At 54.6% G+C, this 18350-nt stretch overlaps 3 protein-coding genes across 6 annotated transcripts; 2 read left to right on the forward strand and 1 right to left on the reverse strand.

The window, feature by feature from the left end:
• Nucleotides 1–1661: 1661 nt before the first annotated feature.
• Nucleotides 1662–17481, reverse strand: IL11RA (interleukin 11 receptor subunit alpha). Of its 2 annotated transcripts, none has more exons than XM_035723677.1 (13): nucleotides 17427–17481; nucleotides 14318–14417; nucleotides 13960–14020; nucleotides 13025–13194; nucleotides 12776–12890; nucleotides 12591–12623; nucleotides 12339–12505; nucleotides 11396–11559; nucleotides 10451–10592; nucleotides 9957–10079; nucleotides 9755–9851; nucleotides 9420–9502; nucleotides 1662–2506 (listed from the first exon to the last, which is right to left on the reverse strand). In XM_035723677.1, the coding sequence occupies exons 2-13, from the start codon at nucleotides 14415–14417 to the stop codon at nucleotides 2442–2444; spliced, it is 1320 nt and encodes a 439-aa protein (XP_035579570.1). In that variant the 5' UTR covers nucleotides 17427–17481; the 3' UTR covers nucleotides 1662–2441. The 2 variants fall into 2 exon arrangements, 1 of the variants encoding a protein (XP_035579570.1); XR_004819540.1 differs by lacking the exon at nucleotides 1662–2506 and adding an exon at nucleotides 8471–8915 and having other exon boundaries at nucleotides 9961–10079; nucleotides 11396–11538.
• LOC113934757 lies at nucleotides 3350–4880 on the forward strand. 3 transcript variants are annotated; one of them, XM_027616283.2, is made up of 4 exons: nucleotides 3350–3861; nucleotides 4233–4300; nucleotides 4536–4595; nucleotides 4718–4880. In XM_027616283.2, exons 2-4 carry the CDS (start codon nucleotides 4254–4256, stop codon nucleotides 4872–4874), a joined length of 264 nt encoding a protein of 87 aa, XP_027472084.1. In that variant the 5' UTR covers nucleotides 3350–3861; nucleotides 4233–4253; the 3' UTR covers nucleotides 4875–4880. The 3 variants fall into 3 exon arrangements, with proteins under 3 accessions (XP_027472084.1, XP_027472082.1, XP_027472083.1); XM_027616281.1 differs by lacking the exon at nucleotides 3350–3861 and adding an exon at nucleotides 3874–3936; XM_027616282.1 differs by lacking the exon at nucleotides 3350–3861 and adding an exon at nucleotides 3943–4155.
• On the forward strand, nucleotides 4939–8415 carry CCL27 (C-C motif chemokine ligand 27). The gene is made up of 3 exons (XM_027616280.2): nucleotides 4939–7769; nucleotides 7913–8045; nucleotides 8234–8415. The coding sequence occupies exons 1-3, from the start codon at nucleotides 7700–7702 to the stop codon at nucleotides 8379–8381; spliced, it is 351 nt and encodes a 116-aa protein (XP_027472081.1). The 5' UTR covers nucleotides 4939–7699; the 3' UTR covers nucleotides 8382–8415.
• Nucleotides 17482–18350: the final 869 nt, after the last annotated feature.

Below are 18350 nucleotides of genomic sequence, written 5' to 3' on the forward strand. Positions count from 1 at the left end.
AGGACTCTGGGACCATGACCCTAAGCCTAAGGCAGACGCTTAACTGACTGAGCCCACCCAGGTGCCCCCCCCCTGCCACCATTCCCAGGTATCTTAGACCACAAAGAGTTGAGGTGAGAAGCCTGGGAAAGAGAGGTACTCCTTACTCTGACCTCTAATCTGGAACCAAGACTTGACCCCTAGCCTTGAGACTGATTGTTCAAATTCCTTCAGGAGAGGACATTGTAAATGTTCGCCTAAGGGTGGCAGCGCCAACACCCCCTTACACACACACCTTGCCTTGTCCAAACTGCTGATTTACTAAGATTCTCAGAGCTAAAAGATAAAGAATGGGAAATGGGGGTGGGAAGGCTATTAAGGAGTTATGAAAGGGATAGAAGTTTCTTCTAGAGACAGTGGGTAAAATATTCGATGGAGGGAGCCTGGGTGGCTCAGTTGTGGGCAACTGCCTTTGGCTCAGGTCATGATTCCAGGGTCTTGGGATCGAGCCCCCGTCGGGCTCCCTGCTCAGCAAGGAGTCTGCTTCTCCCTCTCTGCCATTCTACCCCCCTGCCCGCTTAATGTGCTCTCTAGCTCTATCTCTGTCAAATAAATAAATAAAATCTAAAAAAAAAAAAAATTCATGGAAAGCTATCCTACCAACTCATGTACTCCAATTCAATTCAGACACTAACCATTCAGCATCAGACTCCACAAGTTTAAGAGCACAGTCCCCAACATGTCTGCCCCCCATTTGTGGGGTTCCCAGGCCCATGTGCATTTCTGACCAACGGTTATAAGCCCAGGGAGTTCCCAAGACACCTCAGCTTCAATATTTCACTAGAAAGACTCATGAGAGTCAGGAGTGCTATACCTACAGTTTTTTATAAAGGATATAAATCAGGAACAGCCAAATGAAGACACACAGGGCAAAGTCTGGGAAGGTCTCAAATGCAGAGCTTCATGCTCTAAACCCCATTGGGCACAATCACCCTCCTGGACATCAATGTGTTCACCAACCAGGAAGTTCCACAAGCTCTGGTGTCCAGAGTTTTTATTGAAATTTCATTATGTAGGCATGACTGAATTGGCTGAACTCAATCTCCAGTGCCCCTCCTACTCCCAGAGGATGCGCAGGCTCAAAAGCCCTGACCAATTCAGTGACATGGCTGGTTTTTCTTGTGACCATCCCCCAGATGATCCTAAGTCATCTCATCTCTTAGCATAAACTCAGGTGTGACCATCCAAGGGGCTCATAATAACAGACATTCCTATTACTGGGAAATTCAAAGATTTAAAGTCTCCTTTTCAGAAATCAGGGACAAAACCAGTCAAATTCTTTATTACACAACAGAAAGGAAGAAATTTCGGATATAAAAAATGAAGGCTTCAGGTGGCCATAAAACAAGAGACAGCTACAGCTCACACAGGCTCACATACACATCACAGAACCACATGGACTCCTCCCCCCTCATCATCACTCTTCCGCTCACTCTCTGCCATCCAGCCTCACAGTCTCATGCAGACTCCACACAAGCAGGACTTCTGCAACCCACACACTTGCTGCTTCCAAAGATTCTACCCATTTGTCCATCTCTCTCCGTCTTCCATGGCCTCCTGGACACAACTACTCCTCTTCTCAGCATACTGATTTCGTGGTCTCCCCTGGAAAGGGGAAGGGGTAAAATGGTAACATGAGGGGCAGAGGAGGGATTAGGGAGTCTGTGAAGGAGACTGTGAGTTCAGGTCAACACCCAGGTCCTAGAGTGTACATGTGCCAAATGGGTGTGCCCTTGTGATTGTGTTCCTGTGTAGCGTCGGTATACCTGTGCATTGTGCACATTCCTGTGCAATCTATACATGGACTTGTGTGGTGTGGGTGTGGCCATGTCCCAGGTGTGCACCCGTGTAATATAGATGTGCCTGTGCCCCTGCTATTCCTGAATATGCCAGTACCCGGATGGGTCCTGGGTTCTCTGGCTGCCCTTCTCTCTAGAGGCTCTATCTCCTTTAGTCTGGGTTTCCAGAGGAAGAAGAGGACAGTGTACGTGGATGGAAAGGAAAGAAACACTAAAGCTATGACACTGGGGATAGGCGTCCTGAATTCTAGTCAGGGCTGTGGTCTTCCCACCCAAAAGTCCCTCAAGCCCTAACCCTTATGCCCACCCCACCCCCACCTCTGAGTGATGCTAACAACTCTGAGGACTTTGTCTCTTGGTGAACCAATACCCAATTCCCAGGAACATTTTTGGTGCCTTTTTGTTCCTATCTCCTTCTCATTGATGGCTGTAGGGTACTGTTGTCTTGGGGGGGAGGGTGAAGAGTAACCAGTCTCTTCCTCTCCCAATCACCTCCTCTGTCACCTGGGCCTCATCATCTTGCTTCCCTTTTCCTTGCCAAGCTCCTCCCCACAAGGAAGCCCCTGAAACAGGTTTCCAGACGTGGTCCTCAGTTTCTGCTCTTCACACCAAGGCCTGCCAGGAAGCTGGGTTCCAGGACTGTTCCATTCCTTCTGATTCCAGGTTCACTGTGTTGAGAGGTAACCAGCTCTGTGCACCTCCAGACCAGCCCTGGGTGGACCGCATCATCCGGAGACTGCAGAAGAACTCTGCAAAGGCAAGCCCGGCCCTCCCCAGCCCTGCCTCCTCCCTCAGAGCCCCTTCCCAAGACCCCAACCCATGACCCTGCCTCTCCTTCCTCCCCTAGAACAAGCGCCACGGCAGTTAGCCCCTGACAGCCCCGGAGGGAGCCCTGTGTCTGAGTGAAGGGATATGAGTCTCTGTAGCCCTGGGGAACCAAGGATCAGAAGGGAGGACCAGAAAACAAAAAAAAAAAAAAAAAAAAAAAAGAAGGGAGGACCAGGCCTCCAGTGACTCTGCACCAGACCTGACCCAGCCAGGACACGGCCTGGAGTGTCAGTGTGAGTGTGAGTGTGAGCAGGGGTGAGTGTGGCGTAGCAGAAGTGCAGCTTCTCCTCCACACCTAGACCACAATGCTTCCAATAGCGCTCAACTTGTACCCACAGATCTGTCTGCAATCTTGTTTGTGGCCCAGGCAGGGAAGAGAGGTATGACAGGGAGAAAGAAGGTGGGATGGGGGGAAAGAGTAGTGTACCCATTTGCCACATTTCAGCCTGAGGGAACTTTCACTTATTTCTGGTGACTCCCCTACAATCCAGCCAGAAGGCTCTCTTCCTCCCTCCCCAGACTAACTGGGGCAGCTATTTCCAACCTCCAACACTGGGTTAATTGCGCTTTCTAGGCTCTACTGCAGCACCGTCTACTGCCTCCAACCAGTGTGCTATGTTTACTGTAATAATCTGGCTTCTCTTCTGCTGTATACCCATTCCTAGCCTGATATATTTGCTGATTGAATGACTGTGGGAACAAAAATCACAGGAAGACAAATTTCAGCTCAGAGAGGAAGGGCTGTGACCCTCTGGCCATTGAGTGACTTGGCCAAAGCCACTCACACATCAAGTACTTCTGTAGTCTGCTCCATCTAGGCTAGGATCGCTCTGGAGACCTATTCCTCCTCAGACCAGAGTCATACAAGTGGCAGCAGTGCAGAGGGCAAAGAAAAGTAGACTGGGAAAACCGTACTGGATAACGTCCCAAAGCTCTTATCTTGCTGCCTGAGACTGAGGTCTCCAGGGAGAAAGCTCCAAAATCTGACTCTACCCCCACAAAAGAGGGTCCCGTGCTCCGTCCGCATCCTAGTTAATAAGGCCTGACTCCGCCCCTTTAGTGACAGATGGACCCTGGCTCCACCTCCAGTGACACTTTGACTCCTCCTCTGAAGAAGAAACGCTCAGACTTCGCCTCTTCCGGGTAATAGGCAAGCCCCACCCCTGGAGCGCGACGGAGTCCCTATGACGTAACGGTAACGGTCTGTTTCCGGGGTGGAGCCAGGGAGGGCGGGAGTTTAGGCTGCACCGACCCCTCAGCCCCCCTCCAGGTGATCCCAACCCCCGAAATCCTCACCCTGGGCCCCAAATATCCCAGGTCCATGACCGCAAAGCCTTTCGCCTTGACCCCCTGAATGCCCCAGGCCCCCGAGGTGACCGACCTCCTATATCCTTAACGTCTGGTGCCTCCCAATTCTTCAGTCCTACCCTGTCCCAAAGTGGCAACTGAGGCTTCCCGGGGGCACCTGCCTCAGATTACCTGAGAACAGGTCAGACTGGTCCCGAGAATGACAGAGAAGGGGACCTAGGGTTGGGGTATCCTTGATCCAATCATGCCGCTCCCCAGGAGACGTTCGGAGCCCAGGACATGTCGGGATTGAGGAGATACGAGGTGGCGCTGGAGGCGGAGGAGGAGTGAGTGGAGGCGGGTTCTGCGGAGGAGGAACCTAGCCGCTCCGGGGTGGGGGAGGGCGCGAGTTCTCCGCGGGCGGGAGGCGTGGGGCCCCTCAGGGGGCGTGGGCTGCGGAGGGAACCGCCTCTAAAGGGCGGGGCGGAGCCTTCAAGAGAGGGGCGAGGCGTCTGAGCGGCGGAGTCTGTGGGGTCAGCCCCGCCCCGCCCGGCCCGGCCCGGCTCGGCCTTCTCTCCGCAGGATCTACTGGGGTTGCTTCTACTTTTTCCCCTGGCTGCGCATGTGGCGGAGGGACAGGAGGTGAGGGGGCTGCGACACCGCGGACCCGCCCGGGGCACACGAGGCTCAGCCTCAAGGAGGATGGATGGGGGGAATCCGGGAGTCCCCTCCCTGCCTCATGCCAGTGTCGGGTTGCCCCACAGCTCGGCGCATTCCCGGGAGCAGAAGCTGGAGCCTCTACGAGGCCTGATGAGCTGTCTGTCAAGCGGCCTGGGCCCTGCCCCCCAGCGTTCGGGTCGCGGCCTCCCCCGCCGCACCCCCACCGCCACTGCCCAGCCAGCCGGTGCATTAAAGATTTAAACCGAAGCCACCGTGCTGCCCTCCTGACTCTGCCGCCGCTGCCGCCATTCGCGCTGGGAGCCCCTCTACACGCCTGCTTTTCGTTACTGACAGGGCCTCCCTCCTTGATAGGGTGCCCTTCCATATCCAGGCCCCCGTTATTACTAAGGATCCCTCATCAGTGTCAGGCCTCCCATTACTGTCATTGACTGCCCTCCGCCACCTAACCCCCCCCCCCCGCCCCCACTTCGCTGTAAATAGCCTATATGACGGGAACTAAGTAGCCCTGTCCCGGTCTTCCTCCCAGCCTGTCTCCACATTGATGTGTTCCACCTTCCTCCTAGACAGGACTTTGCCAGGTGTCTGGAGAATCTTCTTCTGAGAGTGAATCTAAACTATTGTAAGCCCAGAGTTGTAGGAAGTAGGCTGTGAGAGGAGGGGAAGATTCCTAGAGGCTGACTCCCGCAGCCTGCCACAGTGGAGTGACTTGGGACTGTTGGAGGTCTTTCCTACAATTAATGCCACAACTTCTGGCTCCCCCAGTCTTTTCTCAGGTTTAAAGATACTTGGCATCAGCTTACCTAGCAGTTCTTGCTCTGTCCCTAGGAGAACCCAAAGGCCACGGCTCCCTGCCACCCCTGTCTTGTTCCCCTAGTTGACCTGAAACCCTCTAGCTCCTGAAGTACCGAGGGTGAGGGACTCCTAGTGGGCCTGCTTTCAGTAAAGGACTAGGCCCGGCACCAGAAAAGTTATCCGAAGATTAAGTTAACGAGACAACCCAATTTATGGGTTGGGGCAAAGCTAACTTTCAGCCTGGGGCTGCCCCCGCCACAGCAGATTGTGGCTGGGGAGAAGACTTGGCCCTATCTTTGGAATAGCCAAAGGGGAGAGATGGGTGCGTACCTGGAAGAATTCGTTTCTTGCCTTTCCAGGTATCTAGACCAGTTGGTCCAGGAAAAAACACAAAGTATGTGGCAGACAACCAGCTGATGGAGATCTGTGATAAGTAAATGGCACCCCAAGAGCTGCACCCAAGCTCTGGGGCACAAGTCCAAACTGGAGGGTGGGAGAGAGACCCAAGGCCTCTGGTACTAGCAGTTCAAGATGGGTGACCTCTGGGTTGTGGCCACCTTCAAGAAAGGACCCAGGCTCCTGAGCCATTTCCTCAGAATGTCTACATCAAGAACCCTGTCAAAAGTGGAGTGCCCTGTGCAGCCCTGGGCCTACACCTCACCAGGACACTGTCAGAATTCCTGAGTATTCACAAGACAAACTCCAGGAAGGGGCCTTCAAGCCTCACCCTGGACAGGAAGGAGGAGAAGCTTGAGTTTTTCAGCATGGGAGGGGGACGAGTTCTTACTCTTGGAACTGATGGTCCCTCCTGATTGTTTCAGCAGCCCTGCAGCAGAAAGGTGCCCAGGACAGGTTTGAGTCCCTATCCCAAGAGAAGGCCTGCTCCTTAGAGAATAGCTGGCCACAGAGCAGAAGGCTGCAGAAGGCACTCTTACAAGAACCAGATAAGGTCTGGATTACTGGGTAATGACTCAGTTTATGTTTCAAATACAGAGCAAGACTTGAGGATTGAAATCCCCAGACCAGGAGTGGGAAGTTCTTCAAGGTGCCAGAGGCACTAAACTTAGCGGCTTGCCCCCACCATAGGCAGTCCCCAGCTTCCTGGAAAGGACAAGAGGAGGAGGAGGAGTTTTGCTTTAGGGGTAAGGGGAGAAGGGAGTGGGGGCTGGGAATGGGATTCGGAGACAAGAGACAGGAAGGAGAGGAGAGGTTGGGGCTTTAGCAAGAGGATGGGATGCAGAATGTATAAGGGTTGGGTGGGGGGTGGGGGGGTATTACCGGACCTGGGTGGGCAACAGGGAAAGGCTGGAATTTGAACAAAAGAGAGGTAATTGAGCTCTTGAGTCTGATGTCTCAATAAGCCAGGATTGATTCTGGAAGCCCCAGGCCCCTGCTGGCAAGAGGCTGGCATTTCAGGGACAGGACCAGGCAAAAACAGGAAGGTAAGATTTCTTGGGTCTTTTTCCTGTTTGACAGCAGCAACCTGGCACCAAAGAACTTTATCTTCTTTCATCTTCCCACCTTATCCACCCCATCCTTCCTCCCTGTCTCATCTCCCTGGGGAAAGCAGCCCCCACCTCAGCATCCCAGAGGTACCCCAATAGCACCCAGCTTCTCACTCTGGTTGTGACTGTCCCAGCCAAGACTCATCATCAGCCAGAAGAGCTTGCTTTAGGGGTCCATACCCATCAGTTTTTCCTGATAAGACAGGCAGGCTAGGGCAGGAAGTAAGGGAGGAGAGGATGAAGGCAAGTTGGTACTGGCCTTCCCTCTGCTCCCACCCCACCCACAATTCCCCTATCAGAATTTGTGTGTGCCAATATGATTGTGTGATTGAATGATTGTGAAGACACAACTATGTGGGAGTGGGACTTTGACTACAACTGGGGCTATGTGATTCTGTCTTTGGTTGTCTGACTGTGTAAAGTTGACTGAGTGGTTGAGTGTGACTGAATGTGATTGTGGGTATGTGAGTGTGAATGTCCATCATTGGATGCCACTGTGGATACTTAGGTGCCCTTACTCAGTCACTGTACCATCAGTCGTCACATCATGCACTACCCCTCTCTCCAGCTTCTCTGTCCAGGGCTTAGAAGCCATGGGAAATGGCAGCCCTAGAAGAGGAAGGGGTCTGTGGCAATTAGGGCCCAGGAATGTCACAGGATGAGCAATACATCTTCACCTGCCTCTGACTCACCTGGTGCCCCAGGTAAAAGGCACCCAGATAAAAGGTAGGGGAGGAGGAGGAAAGAGAAGTATCCAGGCTGAGCAGCATGAAGGGGCCCTCATCCACAAGCAGCCTCCTGCTGCTACTGTTGCTGCTGAGCCCAGACCCTGGAGCAGGTGAGTGCTTGGGGGTCTAGAAGGTCAGGGATTTGGGTGAATGGGATGGAGGGAAAGGGACCCAGGAAGTCCATCCTCCAGCTGCCTGATGGAAGGGTTTTGGGTCAGAAGCCCTCTGAACACATGGCCCCATTGTCCCCTAGCCCTGCCACTGCCAACCAGCATTACCTGCTGTACTCAGCTCTACCGCCAGCCACTCTCGAACAAGCTACTGAGAAGGGTCATCCGGGTGGAAGTGCAGGAAGCTGATGGGGACTGTCACCTCCAGGCCTTCGTGTGAGCTCTGACCCTCCCCCTCATACTGACGTCTGACCTCAGTCCCAACCCCTGATGCTGATCCCAACCCCAACCCCAATTGCTAATTCTGAGACTGACTCAGGTTTTCATCTAGCCTCTGCCTTAACCCCTGGACCCTAACCTCATCCCCACGCTATGACTATGGCTTTGGACCTTTCCTTTCCCAGGCTTCACCTGTCTCGACGCAGTGTCTGCATCCACCCTCAGAACCGCAGCCTAGCTCGGTGGTTTGAGCGCCAAGGGAGGAGACTCCAGGGGACTCTGCCTAACCTGAATTTGGGGCTGACAGGGAAAATGGACCAGGGCCCCCAGTAGCCGAAACAATAAAGCAGCATTGGACAACAGTCTCTGTGGTTTCCAAGTTCTATGCATTCTCCTGTGAGCCCTGAATCTGAAGCTGGGAGACATGTCAATAAACAGAAGAACCTCCTCATTCTCTTTATTCACATCTTCACAAACCCCTCCAGGGGCAAGGCCAAGTGCCAAGGAGCCACAAATACTCCCCAAGCACCTACATGCATACATTTAGAGAACACATGTTCCCTACCTCACATACACATGGGCACACATGGACACAAACATACATATCTACACTCATTCCTCAGGTGGACCTCCAATTCTGAGATGAAATGAGAGGTCCAGCACCTTTCAGCTGGCAAGTTTGGAACAGAGTCTGACAGAACTGGGCTCCAAACAGAACCTCCAGCTGAGACCACTCCCCGCCCTCCTGCCTCCATGGGGGTCTACTAGCCTGCCTGGGTTCTATCTGTCTGTCCATCCACACCAGCATGACAGAATTATAGGTGAATCAGCTGAAGCCCTCCTGGATCATCTACAGGTTTGGGGCTCCTAGAAGAAGCAGGAGGCAAATCAAGAGAGATAATAGGACTAGATTTTGGCCCAGACACCCTGAGAATGAGGGAGGGACCCAGCTCTGAGCCCAACACCAGGAATGAATAGGGGAGCCCAGCTCTGATTGAACCCCAACACCCTGAAGATGAAGTATTCCTAGTTCTGGGCCCAGATACATCAAGAGTAAGGGAGGGGACCCAACTCTGATCCAAGACAGCCCAAGAATCAGGGTAGACATCCAGCTCTGAGCTTAACACCCTGAAAATGAGGGGGGCCCATCTAGGAACCCCAATACCACGTGAGAGAAGGAAAGAGACCCAAATCTGAGCCCAAGGACTCAAGAATGAAAGGTCCATCCCTGAGCTCAGACATCATATGAATGAGGTGACCCAACTCTGATTCCCAACACCCTTACAATGACTAGAGCATCTGGCTCTTAATCCAGACACTCAAAACGAGGGTACACATCCTGAGTCCAAACCTCCTAGATGTCCTACTCACCTGGAAGCTTGTCCACTGGAATCACTGGAGCCAGGAACCCAGGCTTTTGGGGTCCATCCTTCCCAGCTGGTCTCAGTCTCAGCCTGGAGCACAAAAACGTAGCTGTCTCCCTGACAATTTGTACATCTCTGTCTCCACCAAAACAGTGTATTAGTAAACGGTGAGAGAGAAATCAGTGAAAATAATGAAGTGGGGGTTGGAGGGAGGAGGGGGGAGTTGTTCCAGAATCAGAAAGTTTCACTGGGAAATCATGAAGGGCGGGAATGGGTGTGGTCTGTGGGTATCAGAACATCTGTGTGGGATCAGAATTTGAGGGGCCCTTGGCAGTTACTTACCAGAGCCCCAGTGCCAGGGCCCCAGCTGCCAGTCCCAGGAAAGAGAAGATCCCCAAAGATGCCAGCACTGCTACCTGCTCCAGGGGGTCTCTGTGGTCTGAGAGGGAGGGTCGCATGCCACTGTGAGAGAGAGGCTGCCTGACCAAACCCTTTCTCTCCGGGGCTTTCCCATCCTATACAACCTTTGTTCACCTGCCCAAGCTTACCAAGTGGCCGTGGGTCTGGCAGGAGGGAGGGCCTGGGGGAGCAGGGCTGTCTGCCTGAGGCTCCTCCTCCAGCTGCTTCTGTGTCTGTCCCCCAGCTGGTATCTCTTCCGGTAGGGGCCCTGAAGGGAGGTGAGACCTGAGGAGACCTGTCCACACGGGGTGGGGCGGAAGACAGGGCCTGCCAGGGGACGCGAGGGCCTGGCTTAGACACGGGGTGCCCAGGAGGTGGAAGCTGAAAGGGTAGAGCCAGCTTCTGGGGGCCTAACGGAGGTGGAGGCTGAGGGCAGGGCTTAAGGGGCTGGAGCTTCTGGGGGCCTACGGAGGTGGACTGAGGGCAGGGCTTAAGGGGTGACAACCAAGGCTGAAGACTGGGACCTCAACGGCCATGCTTGAGTGGCAGGACATGTGCATGCAGCCCACTTGCACACCCGTCCAGCCAACAGATGCGGTGGGAGGGCCCACTGCCCGTGCCCTGGGCTCAGTCTCTCACCGGTGCTTGGAGTCCCCCAGGCCTCAGGACTCCAGGCACTCCAGGTGCCAGCATCCAGAAAGTCCCTGGCACTGACCCGTACAGCGTGGGGCAGCCCAGCCACAGCATCCGTGATCACCTCCTCCAATCCAGCCGGCTCCACCTGGGAATGAAGATGGTTCTTTGGCCCATTATCCAGGTTGTAAATGCCAAGCCTACCTGCCCCCAACCTTAGTTAGCAAAGAGCACCCCTTCCTCCCAGTCCCGTCCCTGTCAGACCGGTGGAGCTGCCTGGGCCTCACGTTGGTGGCTGGTGGTGTCAGGTGTACACCTAGTGTTTGGAAGACGAAAGTGCGTAACGGTTACATAGGCTGTGCCATCAGACTGCCTGGGTTCAAATCTTTGCTGTAACACTTACTGAGTGACCTTGGGCCACTCTGTGCCTTGCTCTCTTCATTTGTAAAATAGAGGTGACTATACCTGAATAAGATAATGCATGTAAAATGTGTAGGACCGTGGCTGGCAGACAGGTGGTGCTCAATAAATATCGGGCATTATCTGAGGCAGCTGCTTCCCAGACTTGATGCTAGCCAATCTTTAACATCTTCAGAGGTAGAAATTCACTACTGTCCTCATCTGGGTATAGAATGTTTATGTGAGAATGTGCCTCTGGGTGAAAGGCACTCCTTTTCCTAGGAAAGTCATTTGTAAAAAGCTACTCCTGTCTTCCCACAGAAGGGCTGACGTCAAAGTTACAGCCCCACAGGGCAGAGGCTAGGCCTACCAGGCCCTGCTGCAAACCCCAGCACCCAGCACAAAGACTCGCCCATGGAGAGCACTCTACTGGAGGAGGTGACAGGGCTTTGGTGACCTGCCAGTGTGCCAGAAAGCCAGGCAGAATAACCAGGAACATGAAACCAGAGGCAGAAGCCATAGCCCCAGACTGGGACATATTCCAGGCCTCACCGTGGACCAGGCTGGATGCTGCACTGGACGGTACTGCAGTCGGAACTTGAGCAGAAAGTGGGGCTGGCGGGGCCAGGAGGCAGGGTACGTCCAGCTGGCATGCAGGCGGCGGGGATAGCCAGGGACCGACTCGACGCGAAGCCCTTGGGGAGGGTCAGGGCGCACTGAGGGTGGTGGAGACGCGAAGTCAGGACGGGCGACAGGTACCCATCCCTTCCCCACCACCTCCCAAGGGAAGGTGGGTATATGCCTAAAGGTACCTGAGGGAGGCACTTCCAAGGGGGTTTGGGGAAATCCTAAGCTTGATCATCCTTTGGATCATCCTTTGGATCCTCAGGACTTGTCTGTCATCCTTATTATAAAATGAGCTAGGGCGCCTGGGTGGCTCAGCCGGTTGGGCATCCCACTCTTGGTTTCAGCTCGGGTCATGATCTCAGGGTCGTGGGATTGGGCCCACGTCGGGCTCTGTGCTCAGCATGGAGTCTGCTTGTCCCTCTCTAGCCCTTAGCTAGAGCTTTAGTTCCCCTCTCCCACATACGGATCAAAAGGAAAGAGGGGCCAGCAAGGGCTTACACTGGGCAGGAAGGACATGAGACACGGCTGCCTTCAGCACAGGCCCTAGAAGCAGGGGCAACTCTGGAGCTAGGCACCCAGGAAGGATTTGTGGGGCAGGCACCCAGGAAGGACTTGTGGGCTAGGCACCCAGGAAGGGGTAGTGGCAGCAGCCTCCAGAGGCTGAGGTAACCCTGCCTCCTAGGCTCTGATCTCTTTGGCTTCTTAGTCTCCACGGTAGCTACCTACGTGCTAAAATGAGGTCTATGTCAGAAGGGAACTGTTTGGCAGGTGGAGGTTCCGTGTTGGGAGATCTGTACCCTGGAGTCCATTCGGGGTCTCTGAGGTGGGGATCTGAGGGGGCAGTAGGAACAGGCAGGTAGGTACTCACAGATGCTCTGCAAGCTCACGTCCAGCAGGCGTGTGCTGGCCCCCAGGGGGTTCACCTCAGTCACATTTATTCGGTACTGGCTCCAGAACTCGGCCCCATGGACTACACAGCGGGCAGCCCCTGGGGGATCCTGGGGGCATGGCCAGGGTCCTGTGGATGGACTCATCCTAGGAGGGAGGATGTGGTCTTGGGCTTTGGAAATGCTCATTGTGGGGTCTAGCTGGAACCCCCATCCTCTCCCTTATGTCCTACCTCAGGCCATCAGCTCCTGGTACGGTCTTCTTCCTGGCAGGGAGGAGGCCATCTGAGGTCAGGAAGGAAAAGAGGATCCTTCCTCTCTCCAAGGCCTTCCTCAGGACCTCGTTCACTGCCTCCCATACCCACGTTGTGCCTACACACCCAAATGTATAGGCATACACACCCAATTATGCACACACCTGTAGGAGGTGAGGTAGCGGGTGGGTAAACCGCTGACCTGACTGGGACTCCAAGTGCAGGAAAAGTTCTCATAGTCAGCTGCTTGGCAGGAGACAACAGGGCGGGCTGGGGGGTCTAGAGGCAGAAAGTGCAACTGGAGTCTGAGAAGTCCCAGGTCCTTCCCATCCTAGAGGGCTTACTCAGGGCCTGGATTTCCTCAGGAGCCCCTTGCCTCATCACTGCCACCCAATACTCCCTCCCCAACTCACAGCCCAGCTGTAGCGTCACAATGCCCCCAAGTACACCATCCAGGGTCCGGCAGATGTAGGTGCCTTCGTCAGTGCTGTCTGCCCGGGCCAAGACCAGTTCATGCCCTAGCCCAGAGTCAGGTCCCTGGAGCAGCCTTGTCTCCCCGTCCCGAAACCAGGACACCGGGGCCCTGGGGGTGAGATGAGGTGATGACAGAGGGAAGATTTAAAGTGTCAGCCATGCCACAGCTCTCCATTGGCTTCTCACTGTGCTTGCAATAAAACCCAGAGTTTTGTAAGTCCTTTAAGTCCAGGGGCTTACAAAGCCCCTGGTGATCTAGCCCTTGCCTTCCTTTCCTTCTTCAGCTCCTCCCTCTCTCCCCCTCACCCACTACACTCCAGTCACATTGGTCTTCTTTCTGTTCAAGAGTACTGAGCTCATTCACACTTCAGGGCATTTGCACTAGCTGTTCCCTCTGTCAGGAATGCCTGTACCCCAACCTGTGCATGGCTGCCTCTTTCCTGACCCTAGAAATTATCTTCAATGTCACCTCCTCAGAGAAGCCTTCCTTGATTACCAAGAAAAAGTAACCAATCAGTTATCCTGTTCCACATCACTTTCTTTTGACTTTCTGCCCTGCAGGTACCACTCCCTGGCAAGATTCATATTTGCTTATTATCTGTCTGCCCTATTAGAATGTAACCTCTGCAAGGGCAGGCATCTTGCCAGGCTTAATCCCTGCTAGATCCCAGAGCCTAGGATAGACCAGGGATTCAGCAGGTGCTCAATACATGTTGGTTAAAATTTTCTGTTGAATAAGGATGGTTTGAGGGTTAGGACAGCTAGAGAGATGAGGATTATAGACACCGGGGGCAAGGATGGGAGGGGCACGAGGACTGGACCGAGTCAAGAAAGGGTCATGAATGTCAGCCCAGTGGGCAGGTGGGGCACTTACCCAGCAGTCACTCCAGGGCAACACAGTGTCATGGACCTGCCAGGCTGCCCATACTGGAACCCTGTGGAGGGCACTTCTGAGGAAAGGCTCTCGCTTTCCCTTTCTCCCATCCCAGCCCCCACTTAGCATGACAGGGCAAGTGGCAAACTTTTAAGCCCTGGGTGGGGTCATTGGGTCAAAGCATCATGTTATAATCTAGAGACAGAGGTCAGAAGACAGGGGAGAGAAGGAATGTTGCCAGGTTGGATGTCAGGGGGTGGGGGTCACAGATTAGGCATGGAAAGGGTCTACAGTGAGGGTGGCAAGTCAAAGTTAGAGTCATATAGCAGGATTCTTCATCTTCATCTCATCATCTCACCTGGGGGGCCCCAGGCCTGGGGACAGGGGGAGGCAGCGGACACTAGGGCTATAGCCACGGCCAGCAGGACCCTGCTCAACCCTGAGCAGCTGCTGCTCATCTGTGGGGAGAGAGGCAGGGTCAGCAATCCCCCATTCCCAGATGGGAGGCTAAAGCCTGCCTCCTCCTCTTCTAAACTGGGACTTTCTAGGAAGAAAACTAGTACCAAATGGGGTAAGGATATCAGAAAATATCTGGGGATCTGATCTAAGGTTCCCCTTTCCACCATATACCCAGTGCTGCATGTGCGTACAGGCAAACACACACACACACACACACACACACACACACACACGCACACACACGCACACACCCTCCATCAAAGTCCTGGGCCTAGGGCCCAGAACAAAAGCCGGAGGCGACAGACTGCGCCAGCAGTCCCCCCCCCACACACACACACCACCCTTGGCGCCCACCCCTGGCACCAAGTGCTGGCACCAGCTCAGTCATTCCCATTAACTCCTCCAACCCAGCTGTTGGGAATTCCAGTGTCCACCCCCACCTGGCCCAGGGCTAGTCATTGCCTCTGGTTAACCTGAGACAGGCTTCATCAACCTTGGGTGGGGGGCTGTCAAAGTGGGTCTGAGCCCACGCTATATTCCTACCACGAGGCCTAGCCCTGCTCTGGCTGCCAGGCCTCTTCTCTCCTGGGCCTGGCTCCTTGGGCCACTCATCTGGGCCTGACTCTGGAATCTTGTTGGTCTCGAGCCTATGAGGCTGGATGGGGCTAGGGTGCAGGCTGAGGCTGCAGAGTTAAGCAGATCCAGATGCCTTGGCTGCTGCCAGAGGCTGGGGGTGGGCAAGGAGCCAGGGGATGGAGACAGGGTGTCGGGGAGGGGAGAGAAAGCTGAGAGGAGCGAGGAGCCTGCAGGGAAAAGGGGCCTGGGGTGGAGGCCACGGGATCAAGAGATGCTCCGAGATCAAGACTGGGAGGTGGTGGAGTTCAGGGAGGCAAGGGCTGGTACGGCCAGCCGGCCGCAGGAACCAGAAAGGCAAAGGAGGTCACCACCGCTTGTGTATGGTAACCACCGCTTGTGGGAGTGCTGGGAGAGAGGGATTCCGGATGGAAGAGCAGGATGAGAAAGGCAGTGGGGAAGTGGCCATGGGGATAGGAGAAGGAGCAGATAGGGAGGGAGAGGGCCCAGGCAGGCAAGGGCTCCAAAAGAGGAAGAGCACAGACCCCTCCCAAGTAGAGCAGAACAAGGGCCTCCAAGTGTCTGTGTATCTGTCTGAATGTGTCTGGTGGCTCACACCCCCCAACCCCCACCCCAGCCACATTTACCCTGCTCAGCCCCGCCCTACCTCGGTGATCCCAGTGGCTGAGTGTCCATGGCCTCCAGGACTTCCACCAGCTACAGCACCCGTCTCAGCTCCACTCAGTTCTGGGACCCCAGAATCATCCCCTCCTTCCCCTTCCCTCCTCCGCCCCTCTGGGCCCTAGAGCTCAGCCGCCCTGAGCTAGGCCCCCACCTCCCTCTTTCCTCCTCCTTCCTCCCCTTTCACCCCCCCTCCCACCCGAGGCCCTGGGAAGGGAAGAGGCCTCCCCCCAGTCTGGAAAGGAAGCCACAGGCACAGCCATGGCCAGCAAGAGGGAAAGGAGGGCTGCTCATGTCCCTGTCAGGGAGAGATTCCCTGTTTTCACCCAGCCACATTCATGCCTGGACTCACTAAGCACAGTCAACAAAAAGACACTCCCTTGAACACACGTGGACATAACCAAATGAAAAATCAGACACAGACTCATGCCCCCACTCTTTTCACTCCCCAGCAAATATTTCCTTAGGGCATAGCTAGCTGTTTTTTGAGGGAAAGGGAGGCCCCAGGTTGGGGGGTATAAAGAAAATCCAGAGTCCAGTCCCTCCGCCCCTGGACGTTCCAGCCATTTCTCACCTCCCCCTCCACTCTTTGGGCCCCAGCATCAGGAAATGCCTTTGGTCCCTTGGTGCCAGATATACAAGACCCACACTTACCCTCAGACACACACTCTCAGATATAGCCACTCACAGTCACATCGATACACTCAGACATCCTCACTCAGACTCATACCCATACCCTCACACCACACACAGACACACAGACACTTAGCACTCTGCCCCTGGGATGGGGTCGCAGCATTCCCTAAAAGCAAATCCTCATAATGGTTTAAGTCCCCTCTTCCAGGGAGCTCTTAGAATGGCAGATCCCACATCTCATCACTCCTCCAGGCCCCCATGTAGCCAAAGAGACAGAGGTGAACAGGGGAGCTAGGAGGCACAAGGGTGCAGAGAGAGACAGAGATGTAGAGGATGTGAGAGGCAGATACACAGAGATACCTGGGGAGACAAAACTGTGAGGAGACACATGTGACTGACAGCTCTAGGAAGACAGTAGTAGGGAGAGAAAAAGAAATAAAAGGAAACTGAGACAGGGAAACAGAAAATAAGCAGTAGACCAATGACAGAGATGCTAGAGCACAGAAAGGAAGGGAAGACACGTGTGTTGGGGTGGGTCTGTCTTTGCCGGACATTAAGCAGAAAGGTCAGTCCCACTGACTACTGAAGTTGGTCCCCGAGATACAACACAGCTCCACCCTCACACAGTCTGACACAGGACACAGGACACACACATAATACAAGTCTCTCACTCTCGCTCTGCCACTGCTGAAGTCACACAATGGCACACATAAATCCAGCCACCCACACTCACACAGGCAGACACAGTCTTAAACCCCACAGAGACCTTCCGCAAACCCAGTCCCCATGTGGTCACAGGCCCTCTCACACACAAGCAGGCAACCCAGTATCTCACCAAAAACTGCACATTGACGGAAACTGAATCCCACACTCGCACAGCCACACGCAGACTCAACCACATGCGCACCGACACACGCAGTCATATTAACTGACAGCTGCCCCAAGTGATCCTCCGTTTCAGGTCCACACACCGACGCCGTCACACACAGGCTAACAGTCACACGCACACACTGACAGTCCGTCCGCCAGTCCAGGCCCTTCAGATCGTTCACCACCCTGCCCCGCCCTCTCCTGGCAAGCCTTCCGCGGGTACTCCCGCCGGCCCCACCAGGCCTCACCTTCTGCGGCCTCCGCCGCCTGCGCCCTCCGCCCTCGCCCTCTGCCCCGGCCTCCACTCCCTCCCGCCCTGGGGCCCCCCGCAGAGGGGGCGGCTCCGCCCAGGCACCAATGGAAGGACGGGGGTGAAAAGGGAGGGGGTCTGGGCCCATTGGAGCCTCCAACTGCCAATCACCTCCACCCCACCTCTGCCGGACACTTCCTGTCCTGTCCGGGACTGAGGAGAGTGCTGGGGGACAGAGTCTGGAGCTGGATTCCTGGGTCCTCCCTACAGCCCTGCCCTCCTGGGACAGCAGGACTGGAAGTTTTCAGGCCCCTCCTCCTTCCAGCTTTGTCCAAAAACAAAGCCTCAAGTTCAGTGGCTCAGGAGCCATTGGGCAGGTGACTGGAGAAGCTGAAGGTGCCCCTGACTTCAGATAAGGAGGACTTGTGTGGGGCAGCGGTTCTCAAACTTTGCTGGACATTGTGGTTATTAAACTGCTAAGCCACACTCCAAACCAGTTACATCCGAATCTCTGGAAGCTGGCCTTGGCATCAGTGTTTAAAACTCCCAAATGATTCCAAAACGCAGCCAAATCAAGACTGTAGGGTCAGGTGTTTGTGTAGGTGTATGCCTTAAGAAACCAGCCACCCCCATTCAGGGTTCACATCTACTCCCCAGTCAGTGGGGTCTCAAGGGAGATGTGTGCCATGTCTGTCTAAGTTCCTTCCAGACACTCCAAGTCCCAGACCCTACCCCTTCAGAGTCTCAAGGAAGAAAAAACCCTTGACTAGAAGTCAGGCGGCCAAGGTTCTCCTGGGCCAAGTCATCACTGTCTAGTCTTGGCATGATAGCCCTTCCCAAAATCAGTTGCCTTGAGAGAAGAATGAAGATAAAAAGCCTCCGGCCATCCTTGCATTGCTCACAAGCCCTATCCTCACCTATA

Source organism: Zalophus californianus, chromosome 13, assembly GCF_009762305.2.
Source record: "Zalophus californianus isolate mZalCal1 chromosome 13, mZalCal1.pri.v2, whole genome shotgun sequence".
NCBI classification, from domain to species: domain Eukaryota; kingdom Metazoa; phylum Chordata; class Mammalia; order Carnivora; family Otariidae; genus Zalophus; species Zalophus californianus.

Coding starts and splice junctions, on each gene's coding strand:
- LOC113934757 (XM_027616283.2), top strand. CDS start 4,254: ATGTCGGGATTGAGGAGATACGAGGTGGCGCTGGAGGCGGAGGAGGA. Junction 4,301..4,535: donor GCGCTGGAGGCGGAGGAGGA/GTGAGTGGAGGC, acceptor TTCTCTCCGCAG/GATCTACTGGGGTTGCTTCT. Junction 4,596..4,717: donor ATGTGGCGGAGGGACAGGAG/GTGAGGGGGCTG, acceptor GTTGCCCCACAG/CTCGGCGCATTCCCGGGAGC.
- IL11RA (XM_035723677.1), bottom strand. CDS start 14,417: ATGAGCAGCAGCTGCTCAGGGTTGAGCAGGGTCCTGCTGGCCGTGGCT. Junction 12,506..12,590: donor CCAGGAGCTGATGGCCTGAG/GTAGGACATAAG, acceptor CCTCCCTCCTAG/GATGAGTCCATCCACAGGAC. Junction 9,503..9,754: donor GCCCTGGCACTGGGGCTCTG/GTAAGTAACTGC, acceptor TTTGTGCTCCAG/GCTGAGACTGAGACCAGCTG.
- CCL27 (XM_027616280.2), top strand. CDS start 7,700: ATGAAGGGGCCCTCATCCACAAGCAGCCTCCTGCTGCTACTGTTGCTG. Junction 7,770..7,912: donor GAGCCCAGACCCTGGAGCAG/GTGAGTGCTTGG, acceptor ATTGTCCCCTAG/CCCTGCCACTGCCAACCAGC. Junction 8,046..8,233: donor TGTCACCTCCAGGCCTTCGT/GTGAGCTCTGAC, acceptor TTCCTTTCCCAG/GCTTCACCTGTCTCGACGCA.